The 12,929-nt window shown below is 41.4% G+C and overlaps 1 protein-coding gene across 18 annotated transcripts in view; it reads left to right on the plus strand.

Annotated features, from left to right (window-relative positions):
* Positions 1–1,138: 1,138 nt before the first annotated feature.
* The window catches only part of LOC307043675 (calcium-activated potassium channel subunit alpha-1a), a 136,464-nt gene continuing 124,673 nt past the window's right edge, over positions 1,139–12,929 (plus strand). For 3 of the 18 annotated variants that reach the window (XM_079688324.1, XM_079688337.1, XM_079688335.1), the window contains exon 1: positions 1,140–2,441. In XM_079688324.1, coding sequence (XP_079544450.1) covers positions 2,151–2,441 — 291 coding nt within the window. In that variant the 5' untranslated portion in view covers positions 1,140–2,150. Of the gene's footprint in view, positions 2,442–12,929 lie in introns of all 18 variants that reach the window. The other 15 variants (XM_079688339.1, XM_079688340.1, XM_079688341.1 and 12 more) reach the window with 13 other exon arrangements.

Raw genomic sequence — 12,929 nt, forward strand, 5'->3', positions numbered from 1 at the left:
TTCTAGGAATAATGTTATTCCTTTTTTTAAATGTTGCACTGTTTTGAGGAAAACAAATGATGGTGCAATATCTCATTATGCTGCTGTAGAAGCACCATGTTCCTAAAATGTGACAGTTCACCATGTGACCAGCAGGAGGACAACCTCAGAGCTGCTCTTCAAGGCCATCCTAATACTTGGCTGCCTGAGACTAGCTGTTCAACTGCTGTTCACTGATGCCTCTACCCATAAATCAAGTACATTTCAATAAATATCTTACTATAGCTATATGTTATACTTGAAAAAATAGTTTTAACTGTCAGATTTGTATCTTGGTGATTTGCTGCAGGTTCATTCTTAAAAATCTTGATGATGTGAAGGAAATAAAAGGGAAATAATCTGCAATAATTTCAATGATGTGAAACTTGCTTCATTCCTTACACAATAAATAATCCTCCGAGAACACACATCACATATCTTCACATTTCAGGCATGTTTACTTTTCAAATGACCTGTGCTTGAGAGGTCTCATAATTTCAAACGTCTTAAATATTATATAGATATATTATTGTTGATATTTGTTATCATGTTGCATCCACATCAAGTCATACATAGCCTACTGCAGAAGGGCTAGTAGCCTTTAATATCACTGTCACTCAATTGAAGAACTCAAGGATTAGTGGGTTTTTTTAATCACCAAGAGGTCTGGAGCCTTGGGACACAGGTGGCTGTGTGCACCTGGCTGCTCTGGTGCACAGGGGTCACTGGTTATTCAGGGCCTCCATGCCAGCTGTTTCCCCATTTCCATTGGTGTGGCTGACTACTTAAGGGGCATCTGTGTGTAGCCATAAACTACTTGTAGTCATGCCTCTCCGTCATCACCAATCCACACCTGTTTTTGACCTAATATGTGTGCTAAAAGTGTAAGCATATTACAGTAATTGACCGGTAAGGACATTCATAACACTCCCTGTGCCTGCATGTTTGTGTGTGTGAGTGTGAGGCATTTTATCAACTTCTTTTCTCAAAATGAAAACAGTTACGCCCATTTTGCATGGATGACAAGCCACAGACTCGGCAATTGAAAAGGGGGAGCACTATTTTTAATGAAAAGTCAGTCCAATAACATCCATGTTGTAGTCAAAGATAAGTAACCTCACTTTACCGTCGTTTTATATCCACTCTCACCACGACAATTCCTATGGGGACTCGTCATTTCCTGTAGATTTTATATCATCTATAACTCTTGAATTTATCAGTGATCGATATAGCTTGCTTTTTAAAGCCTCCTCGTTTTTTTGCGACGTGCGTCATTGACGCGCATCAGAGACGCAGAGGCTCAACTGTTGCCTGGTCTCTTCCATACACCCCAGCATTGCACAGACCCCGGTCGGCACTGGGAATAAACATCGTCGCTTTATTACTGCCCTCTGTCCATCTTTATTATTAGCGCTCGCTCCGCCTCCTACCTGTAAATCTCCCCGCTCTCTCCTCTGGAGAGGATCTGACAGGCGCTCTCAACTGGCCGCTCCGTGCCAGGTCTGCAGGGGATCCAATGGAGACAGTGACATCCAACCGAGCGATTGTCCTTTTACGCACAACTGACAACGAAAACACCCGCAAGATTATGTAGTCTTCAACGCTGCCGAGCCCACTCACCGACCGTAGATTCAAGCAATCTCTCGCTTTGTGTTTTTTAACAGTCGACTGGCGCTAGAAAGTGAAATCGATCGATCGAATCCTCCGCCTGCTGATCGACAGAATCCCTGAATGGAAGACGGCTAGAGAGGTCGCCTCGCCGAGAACAGGCTGCTAACATTTTCACTGTCGCTGTGTTTACCATTACCCGACAAAAGCATTGGCAGCCTCGACGGCTGGACACGACGCCGCCTTCGCCATGGCTTTTGGCGTGAAAGAGCCAGAAAACCCCTCTGATTAAGAAGCGGTTCACATTCGTCAATATTGCGGATTTAAATGCCTCTCTCCAAGGGCCACCGACCCACTTTTTTTGATAGGTTCGCGTGTGGGGTGTCTCACGCTGTTACGAATAAACAATTCATAGGCTGCTAAAATTCTCATATTCTACAGGGAAGAGGGGGATTTTTTTTTTCAAACAATATGGCTGGTGAGTGGGGCTGGGGACGCTGGCACAGGCTCTCCAAGGCTCCTAAATGCTAGCTGAGGCAGGTGGCTCCGTTCCCCATGGAAGTGAAAGCTCTATGAGGACAAGCAATATCAATAATAATATAAATCAGTACTCTTCAATCTTAATATCCAAGATGGAAGACGTTGTCATACCGTTCTCGTCTGAGGTGCCCTGCGACAATAATGGGCAGCGTATGTGGTGGGCATTCCTCGCCTCCTCCATGGTGACATTTTTTGGGGGTCTCTTCATCATCCTGCTGTGGAGGACAATGCAATATATGTGGACGGTTTGTTGCCACTGCAACGTCAAACCGAAGGTATGTTTGTCCACAATCAATTAGTAGATGTACAATCTATGTATACGCCACATATACAGCTATTGATGCACATATTGTATGTTTGTGTAACAGGCATGAGTTGTTCTTCTGTATGGCCTTCATCGTGCAAGTGACATGCCACTGAGCTAGTTTGATGGCTTCCTCCTCCTCCTCACTCGCACCCACCAAACAGATATCAAGTGCCAGTTGCAGTGCCTTTTATAATGAATACATCTCTTGAAGATTGTTATTATCCTTTGGCTGTGTTGACCAACTCCCAGTCTTGAACGATGGGGGTGGTGTTGCCTGCCAGATATGGGTGGGATCAGATGAGAGCAGTTCCTTCGTTTGATTTTGCTTGAACATCCTTATAATAATACACCAGCTCTTGACTTGTAGGGTGCAAATACACGTCACAGGGGGCCATACACAAGTTTCATGTAACTCAACATATGATCCTGCACATTCTTCCAGTGAGTCCTAATGAAGCCCAATTGGACTCCTCATACAGACTTAAAACACCTAGGTCCCTTTCATAGTACAACTCTGCAAAATGAAGTATTAAAAAATAGATTTCTCCAATTTGATTCTTAATTTTTTACACTCTGTGTTTACTGGAATGTTTTTTTTTTCTGCAAATGAAATGCTTTGTGGAATGATGAAAATAGCATGTTTGCAGTACTGATATAGAAGTAGGATTTAAAATTGTTAAGATTGTGACTGTCAATTATTTAGCTTGGGGTGGACTGCTTTTACGATGAATCATGGCTGATTCACATGTTTATCAAAGCCTGCTTCGTATGACTCACACTTGTGCATGGTTCAAAACTGAACAGAGGGGCATTGGAAAGGTAATGTTTCCCAGTGTGCAAAACATGGCCTAAAACGTATTTTTCTTACTTGGAATTAATAATATTTAGATCATTATTATGAATATAGGGGGCGTGTAGCGCAGTGGGTAGGGCGTTGGTGTTGGGATCAAGGGAGCACAGGTTCAAACCCCACTGTCGTTGTTTCCCTGGGCAAGACACTTCACCCCAAATTGCTCCTGTGGGGATTGCCCACAGTATTGAGTATGTAAGTCTAACAAGTGACATGTAATGTAATGTAATATAATTAGCTGATTGCAAGTGCTGTCTGTCTTAACTTTGAGTACAAAGAGTTGGAAAAGAGGATGTGCCTGATGGAAGGAAAAGAGCTCGATCCGCGTCCTTGATATGTTTGGGTTGTGTCCAATTCAAATGGATGAGCTGTGTCCCTCCTGCTGCTCTTTTGCCGTGTCCTTTTGGTGGCCTTGGCCCTTTTCTGTTTGGTATTATGACAGGTGGGAGACAGGGCAAAGAGTCATCATCCCTAACTGGCACAGCAGCAGAAAATAACCTCTATTGCCTCGACAGTGTAAGATGCAATTCTCTGTGTTTTTTTGTTTTTTTTTAGTGCGTCTTTACATTTTACAAAATAATAGTGACGGTTTTGTTTTACGTTTGTGAAGAATTGAACTTCAATCTGATTTCCATTGCAATGTTTTTTTCCATTTTTGCCACATAAATTGATATTGTCAGTAATGTTAATGTTGCCAATGATATTGACTTGATTTATAACTCCCAGTCTCACCAATATACAACACATTGAATAGTCCAGCCAGCGTATTGACTGCATTATGAAAGTATACGTTTACATGATATCAGAGTTAAAATACTATCAAGCCTCTGGTGATTCAGGCTATTTTCAAGTCTGCTTACAAGAAATGTTCCAATCTAAACCTCTCTTATTGACAGTGAGGGATAATTGTGCACACTATGCTATTTAGGCTATTACTTGGCTGTCTGCCTCCAATCATTTTGTTACGCTCATGGATCCCAGAATCGGAAATGGCACAGAAACCATATGTCATCCTTCATACTTGCTACCATCTTGCTAGGAAAGCCATGAAAGTAAACCGTGCAAATATAATGAGGTATCCATCTTGTGACTGCTGGTGAGTATCCAGTTGCATCTCATCTCTTGTTAAAAAAAAAAATTGAAACGGTAAAAAGGAAAGCATGTTTCTGTGTGACTGTGTGAGGGAGGCAGAGCTGTCCCGTTAGGTGACTTTGGAAGGCTTGACACTTGGCTGCAGAGGGAGAAGGCTTGTTAGGAGTATTAAGAAGGGGGAAACGGGATCTGTGTTCAGCTGACTGGTGCGGCCGGCTAAGTTGGCATGTGTCAGAAACAGGATGCATATTTGGCTGTAGGGGGGGGGGGTTGTCGGCTTTCTCTCCAATACCGAGAACCTGGAATCGGAGGCAAGGAAATAGAGGTGAAAATTCTGAGAGTGATACAAGAGGAAGTGGAATCAGTGGGTGTCAGGGTGATGAAGGGTTTGAGGGGTGTTGCATTGCAAAGTGTCCTCCTGTACTCTGCCATTGACACACAGCTGTGTCCTTATTCGTCTAAATGGCCCTCTTCTCTGTCAGGATTGTAAGGTAGAGGTCATGGGTCATAAGGGAATAAGGAAATAGATAAGTTAAATGCAGCAAAATTAAATGTGCTGTGCAACGTTCTGATTCTTTGGTATCTGGACAGTTCACAGACAGCAGTCTAATGGTGACCTGTAAGGTTTTATCACTGTGAAGCCAGAAAGCCCAAGGATCACCTTTTTAATTCTATCTTCCTAAAACAGGACAGGGCAATACGGCAGACAACAAAACAAGGTTTTATCGGTATGGTGCCATCTCCCTGGACTAAAAAGGCAACTTAAAACAAACCCATATTGATTTTTCTAACCCTGTGCCAGTAATGGCAACATTTATGGCTTCATTTATCTGCTGGGTGCTCAGATGGCATTTTAAAACCACATATCAACCATATTTGTAATTTGATTTTCCCTACGGTGCATCCCTCTGCAAACACCAGCTCTCCGGCTGTCTGCATGATATTTGTTATATCACACATAAGGGGTTTCCTACTGAGGGAAAGTCTCACTCTAGACAAAGCTAATGTGTATGCCTGACTGAAAGAAATGGAAGCAAAACCGCTCAGTGCTGAAGTGGAGAGAACCCCTGCTATATTGCATGTTAGTCTTGTTGGCATATAAACCTGCTCTATTATCTCTTCCCTATGGTCTTGTCTTTTTGAATGTGTAGAGTTTGTATGCTGTTTTCTGTGCTATGCTGTTCCTCTGCTGTATGGTTATCTAATGGTCTAGTTATCTGCTCTGCGTCATTCCACCTCCAGGATTTCTTATATGATGCCTCTGTTATTTGGGATGCGTGGGGAGGAGGAGTAAAGAGGCTGTGCGTTTGTGGCACTAATCTCTATTCAAATATGATTGTCAACATCATACTGTGGAGAAAATGGCTTTATTAAAACATTGGACATTTCTAAAATTATTCAAATGAACTGTTATGTGTTTATGGAAGAACCAAATTATTCAAACTACTGAAAGCATGAGCGTCATGTAAAACTAAACCCACTCATTTTGCAGTTTAGAATACATGTTTGTATATCTACAACAAACAATGAAATCTCACAGCCAACAGCCCACTATCTTTAAATTAGCATACTGGAATTAATATTGCTTAAAGGTCCCATGTTATGGCCATTTCTACTGATCTTAATTCCATTGTTGAGGTCTACTAAAATAGATTTATATTGTGCAATTTTCCAAACTCACTCCATTTGGGTATGGGCACGTCACTATACCCAGGAAGAAAAAGAGAAATCTCCAACGAGGTGTTCTGGGGCAGTACAGACAGGTATTTTCGGTGTTAGAGTTTTACTCGCTACAGGGTGTACTTTGAGGGTTTGTGACTCTGCAGACCGTTTACATGCAGAAAAACCTTCATAACACACAAGGGGACGGGTAATATCCGGAAAGGCCTGACATGGGACCTTTAAGAAAATAACACGGTAAATCTGATCATTATATAAAAAAACAATATTTGTTTATTTCGGCTACCTTTTTTCGGTTTATATAAGTTTGAAGTGCGTCAGGATGACATTTTTGTTATTTCTAACGGTCATTTTGTTAGGGATGAAACAAATTGTCAATAAATAAAAAATCTATACTGAAAAATCATAGGTAACTATTCTTATTTGAAGTAACAATTAAGTTACAAAAATGTCAATCACACTCTGGTTAAATCTTCTCAATCTCTCTTTTGTGTGATATCTTATATTTCTCTGGTTTTGACTGTTGGTTAGACAAATAATGGAATTGCATTTACACGTCTTTCTATTTTTCAGAACAGTACATTTTGAAAAACATTGGCAGATATTTGTGTTGCTTTGTGAACAAGTTAATTGGGCAACTAGTTTGCAGTTCTTTACACAAGAGAACATCTGGTTTTAAAAATACAGCCTCACGTTGAGGTGTAATCGAGTCAGCAGCTCTGCATCATTAAAAGATGAGCTGGTAGTGGACTTGTGAAGGAGGACTTACTGACTCCTGTCATAAGCTGGGAGAAGGTTTGCTCTGAAACGGCACTATAGTAGTTATAGTTGACGTCTTCTGAAACTGCTCTGACAATACAAAGACAGTGTACAGGGCGAAGTTGAGTGGACTGTCATGTATTTCATTCCAAACACTAAACTACACTGTGTTGTAGTGAGATATAAATGAGGCCTACCAAAATCACCTCCCACTTCACCTCGGAACAACAGCCTCCCCCTCACCCCCCGAAGGTGCAACATGGAGTGTTTTATGTGCACTTTGGCGCCAACAGCCGTCAGGATTGTCCAATTGTTTCTGTCCAAACGGCTCAACAAGAGGGCTGATGGAGCTGCAGAAGCTGCTCCGCCTCTACAATCTCTCATTGCTCCCTCCTCTGCAACAGTCTTACTGTTCAAACTATAATGTGTTGGCATGTTGGCCTAAACAAGTCTATTTAACACATATAAATATTGCAACCACTATTTTTTCTCTTTTATCCACGATCATTTACATTTAGTTTGTGTTGTATCTCATGTTTGCTTGCTGCTGAACCAGCCCAGTGTCCCCATGGCAATCATGGGATCATTAAAGTTTCATCCTGTCTAATGAGAGTTTGATGTGCTGTGCCGTGGTTCCCCTCACTGAGGACTCTGCTCCTGTGATGAGACTAATGCGGAGTTGGGATGAGGGCACATTAGGCTCCATTTTCTCTGACCCTTACCATTCTGCAGTTAGAGGGTGCGAGATAAAGCACACCTATTATTACTTAACACTTCATAGCTTAAAGTTTAAAGGTTGAGAGGTTTAAACCACAAAGTGAAATCCATCGTATGATCAGCGCTCTAATGAGATATGACAGCCTTGGTGAATTTTAAATCATCGCAAAGCATTTCCATAATTGAAGATTGATTTTTATGCACGACAGCTTGGCTTTTAGTGCAAAGCAATTAATCAAACATGAGTTTTAAAGCCCACCTGAGTGCTTCCATGAGGCTCAGTCTGAATTTGTGTCAATCTATGTGACAAGGAAAAGCCAAATGCAGGGCAGAGTGAGTGAGGTATGCTGGGACCTGCGATTACCTTTAAGTGGAGAGGATTGCGGAGGTGCCTGCAGAGAGGAACTGTTGTGAGCCCGTGTATTCCTTTTTGCTTGGCAACAGACCAGCTGTATTTCGCCAGAACAGCATAGAGCACACACCCCAACATCAGCTGTCGCTCTCACTACCCCCAGCCTTACTTGGCCCAGCTCGACCCGCACTAGCTTATTAAAACCCATAGCTAATCGAAGAAAAAAAAAAAAACACATGACAAAATCAGTATTTACTGGATGGCACAAAACACTTGATAAAGACTTGTGTTTCAAACGGCTGTATTTATGTGCGCTTCTTTGTTTTTTCCCCCTGTCATCCCAGGAATGTGTACAGCACAAAGGGGGCCAACTATGTTCTTGTGGCCAGTGGTTGAGTTACATGTGTCTTGTCATGTGTTGTTGACACTTGCGAGGAGTGAGCAAGCCTCACAGCTGTCCCAGGGCAAAGCGTGACCAGTTTCCACCACATGCCTGTCCCCAGCCCCCCCTTATCACACCACAACTTAGGATATTTTCACTATCATTAGTTTTTTCATTATTCTTTTTATTTATGGGCACATTGTTTGAATGACGGCGACATATTGAAATGCTTTTATCCTATCGAACATGGGTCCGAAATTCAAAGACTTCTTTTAACAATGATAGGAAACGGTAGCAACACACATTTGATTCACTGTAAGTTTGAACAAAGTTGCTTTATCTACCGTAGAATCGCTGATTAACTTTCTTTTCTCATACTCCTCTAATAAGGAATGTGTGACTCATGAGATATTCCCTAGTGGAGTTCCCCCCTTTCCACAGCTCTAATCCCTAATTCTCTGGGCCTGATTTGATGGCCATCTAGGGACAACTGTAGTGTGCCATGCTGATGTATTGTAATCCACAGACAAGAAGAGGCTATATATCAAGCCAGACTATGTATATCATGAGGCAGACACAGAGGTCAACCCCCCCTGTACCCAAACCGTGCTGCCCTGCTGTCATGCTGTTATGTCTTCTTTGGCCAGTCACCGGACTATTAAAAGGACTTCCACGCCCCAGGAACTATTCAGAGGTTAAAGGTTAAAGGGGAAGCATATACCTGGCTCCACATGGGGGAAGAGTGCTAGACTGGCATTCCTATCATGTGAAATGTGTGTGAGGATCTAAGCTACCTGACCCTTGCATAGTCAAACTGGCAGTGGAAAACCATTTGCATATAGATCTGCTGGTTGAGAGCGGCTAGGCTAAGCTGGCATGGGAGGCCTGCAGGAGGGAGATAGCTAGGCCGCTTGCTAGCCAGCAGGATCATGGCTTATGATTTCTATTCTACCAGATTTCTTCCTCAGCTGTTGTTGTCCTTAAACTGCTTAACATCAGAGGATGTGTGTGATGAGTGTGATGTGAAGCTTGGGTGCTCGCTCTACCGACACTTTCATTTTATTTCAGCTACATCAAGTTAGAGAGAAGAGTTAATATGGTATTTTAAAGGTGTTGATAATCACGCATTGATATGTCTTAGTTTGTTTGTTTTGAACTTTATTTTAAGAAGGATAGCACAGCAATGGTATCACTGCATAACAGTCTGTAGTGCACATATTGTCTATTGCGTCTTCATACCAGCCTATGCTTCCTTAATTCTGTAGTTTTTTGTTGTGTGATGTACAAAGTATTCTTATCCGACTGACTTTTTTAAATATTTCTTACAGTTTACATGCACTGAAATTGTTAATCTTGTACAACTTTGACTCTCTTACAATGTTTTAGAAGTGCTCAAACCAACAATTATTTGATTGATTAATCATTTGTGGTCTATAAAAAAAATTGTGAGAAATGTCCATCCTAATTTCTCAAAGCTCGAGCTGATGCCTTTTAAATATCCTGTTTTGTCTGTCCAAATCCCAAAGATGTTCAGTTTAATATTATATAAAATAGAGGAAAGCAAGAAAGGTCCAAACTGACTTTTGACAAATTACTTTGTTGACCAGTGTCGAACCGTCAGGGCCTTCAAGGTATTCAGAGAATACCCTGGATCACTCAGATAAAACAAACAAAAAATCGATTTAATTATATAAATAAAATGTATATAAAATGAATAAATGAGAATGGTATCTGTGTTGTTGATCTGTAATATTACAGTGCTATGTTGATTTGTTTGTACTTCTCGGTCCAGGCACTACGCATTTCAGTGGTTTTGTGTTAGAAAAGAAAGCAACCAATCAGATCTTGTTCTGGGTCTCTGGGTATTCTATATCCTTGATAGAATGCCCTGGCCGTTGCACTGAATGAGAGCGTACATTTGGACTGACAGTTTGATCAACCAATCATATATTGATTTGTAGCCAATGGGCGTATTCTTTCAGGGTTTCCCTCGGTTCCAGGGTATTCTAAGGCCCGCTAGTTAACTGGCTCGAGACTGAGGATCTAGATGAATGCGACGAAGCAATTCATGCCGTTTTATTGTTTTAACGTTGAAATGACAAGTGCAACAGGTGAAGATGAAGTTGTTGCGGAATTGTTGTGAGTACCCTTTTTCAAGACGACAATTCAGTGAAAAGACGGACATTATAACGCCGGGGGGGGGGTGTGTGTGTCTACAGAAGGTCCAGTTGTGATAGACACGGTTCGCCACTGTTGTTGACTAATTATTGCTGCTCATTTTCTACAAAATAGTATAATTATTCCAAAATAAAGAGATTGTCTTTAGGTTTTCCATACCAAAGTGTTAAAGTACTAGATATTTCCAAACCTTCTATTCCATTGCGAGGGAAGCACAGCGATCAGACGGGGCCAGCACGTGCACAGCCCTGGGAGGGACTAGTTCTTTCTGGTGTGGATTATCAGGCAGAGCCAGCCATCTCCTATTCTCTCCCTCATCTTTGCTTTCCTCCCCTCAGCCCACCACCAACCATCAGAAATCAGGGAAGGCAGTGGAGCTCTGATTTGTGGACATCAAAACATGGTTAACGTTATAATTGTTGCTTTGAGCTGTGTGTGCACTGCTGCACACAGAGCGAGATGGAGACACAGAGTGAGAGAGTGTGTAGAGGACAAGGCAGTGACCTTCAAAGTTCTCAACAGGCGGTGTCTCTGCTTCCTATATAGAGTTTCAGCACGCTCTCTTAGCAACAGAAATGTCTCTGTTAGGCCAGCCCTTTGGGTGAACTATGAACTCTCAGAGACGGATAGGAAAGTGTTAATATTACACGGCACCACCACAGCAACTGCCCTCAGCAACCTGTCTCAATTAACCTCAAAGGGGGCTTTACTAATATGCTGATTGTTATTCTCCTAGCAGGCTAACAGCGGGCTCAGGTTTCTCTCTGCATGCCAGCAATGTGCCTTCATTGCCACCATGTTACAATGCTAAGTTTGCAGCCCATTAGGCAGCATTTCAGTCCGTTTCTCATTCGTTAAGTGAGACACTCATACAATTGTTTTTAATGGGAAAATACTAGTTCAGCTGACAATGAGGGACGGCCTACAAGCTGAACCCTGTTTAGCTACAATGAATGGGCCTGCTACTCAATGGTTTTACCTCTTGAATTGTTCTGACATTTTCCAGAGTGGATGAGCAGAATTAATAGCCCAGCTGTCAATTAGAGCCTTGTATGATGCGTGCAAAAGTGAAATCCCAGAAGGTGCTGTCTCACCCGGGATTGCTCTGAAAGCTGTGAAATGTATCCAGACATGAACCAAGTGAGGCAATTTCAGAGTGACAGGAGCTTTGTAAGATGATGCGCCTTGTGTGGAGACCTGCATGACAGCATGTGTAGACGTCATGTTCAGATGATGCACAGAGTGTAGGGTTCATTTCTGAATGCCTCATTAAAGATGGATGATAAAAGAGCTGCTGGCTAACAGCCTATACCATTGAGAGGAAGCAACGCTAGGATTGGTCAGTAGTTGGAAGACCATTAAGTTGCCCTGCTTCTCCTGGGTAGGTATGTCATGAAACCAGACATTTTTATTAAACATCTTGATAGTGCTGCTCGATTATGGCAAAAATCATAATCTCGATTATTTGTGTCAATAATTGATATCACGATTATTAAAAACGATTATCCATTTATTGAAAAAAGAAATTGAACAGTATGTTTTTAACACTTGATTACCTTGAACTTTAAATATAATTCAACTGAAAAACCAATTTAAAAAAAAAAAATCGTTTTATTTTGATTATGTTGTTTTCATAATCGTTGCAAGCCGAAATCTTAATTGCGATTAAAATACGATTAATTGAGCAGCCCTACATCTTGATATCTAAATTGAAAAACAAAACAATAAATCCCATTAACTTCCACATATGAATACTGCTTTGAGAATATTAATGTTAAAAAATGTAGGCTACTTACTGCTCATCAAAAACTACATTTTCAAACATTATGTTTGAAGACTTCACGATAACATTAAAAATAATCTTTCCCAATACTGATTTTTTTCTGAATAGAGGTTGCGAGCATCAACATGTTACACATTGGCCCCACAACGTTAGCTGTTAGCTACGTTAAACAGGACCGTGTTGCCAGTAGTTGCCTCACCTCCTGCCAAATGTGACACTGATTGGTTGCATTATCAGAGAAAATAATGGTCTTAAGATATTACTCTTTAGCCCAAAACGTACTACTGGGTACCATGTGACATGCTCTATTGTAGTAAATAGAGGTACCATTGTATTTTCAGAATTTTGGCCACAACCTGGTATCTGGTATATTAGGTCATCCCTACTGATGGGGGACATTTTGCTGTGGATATTTTAATCTGGCCCACACACAGAGATAGGAAATGTATGCATCATTTGATTAACTAACTAATGGGTGCGGTTGTTATTTCTATGATTGGCATCTTTTGAGAAAACCGCTTGTTATGGCTTCAGAGCCAGATGTGATCTCTCCTTTTTGTTCCTGCCTTGTCAGATGGACACGCATAATGCCTGGAAGTGCTGCCAATTAACACATTCCTCCTTTTCCTTTTTCATAACTTTAATTGCAGTGCCATTTTCCTG

The sequence above is a fragment of the Notothenia rossii genome, assembly GCF_949606895.1.
Source record: "Notothenia rossii genome assembly, chromosome: 6".
NCBI lineage: Eukaryota > Metazoa > Chordata > Actinopteri > Perciformes > Nototheniidae > Notothenia > Notothenia rossii.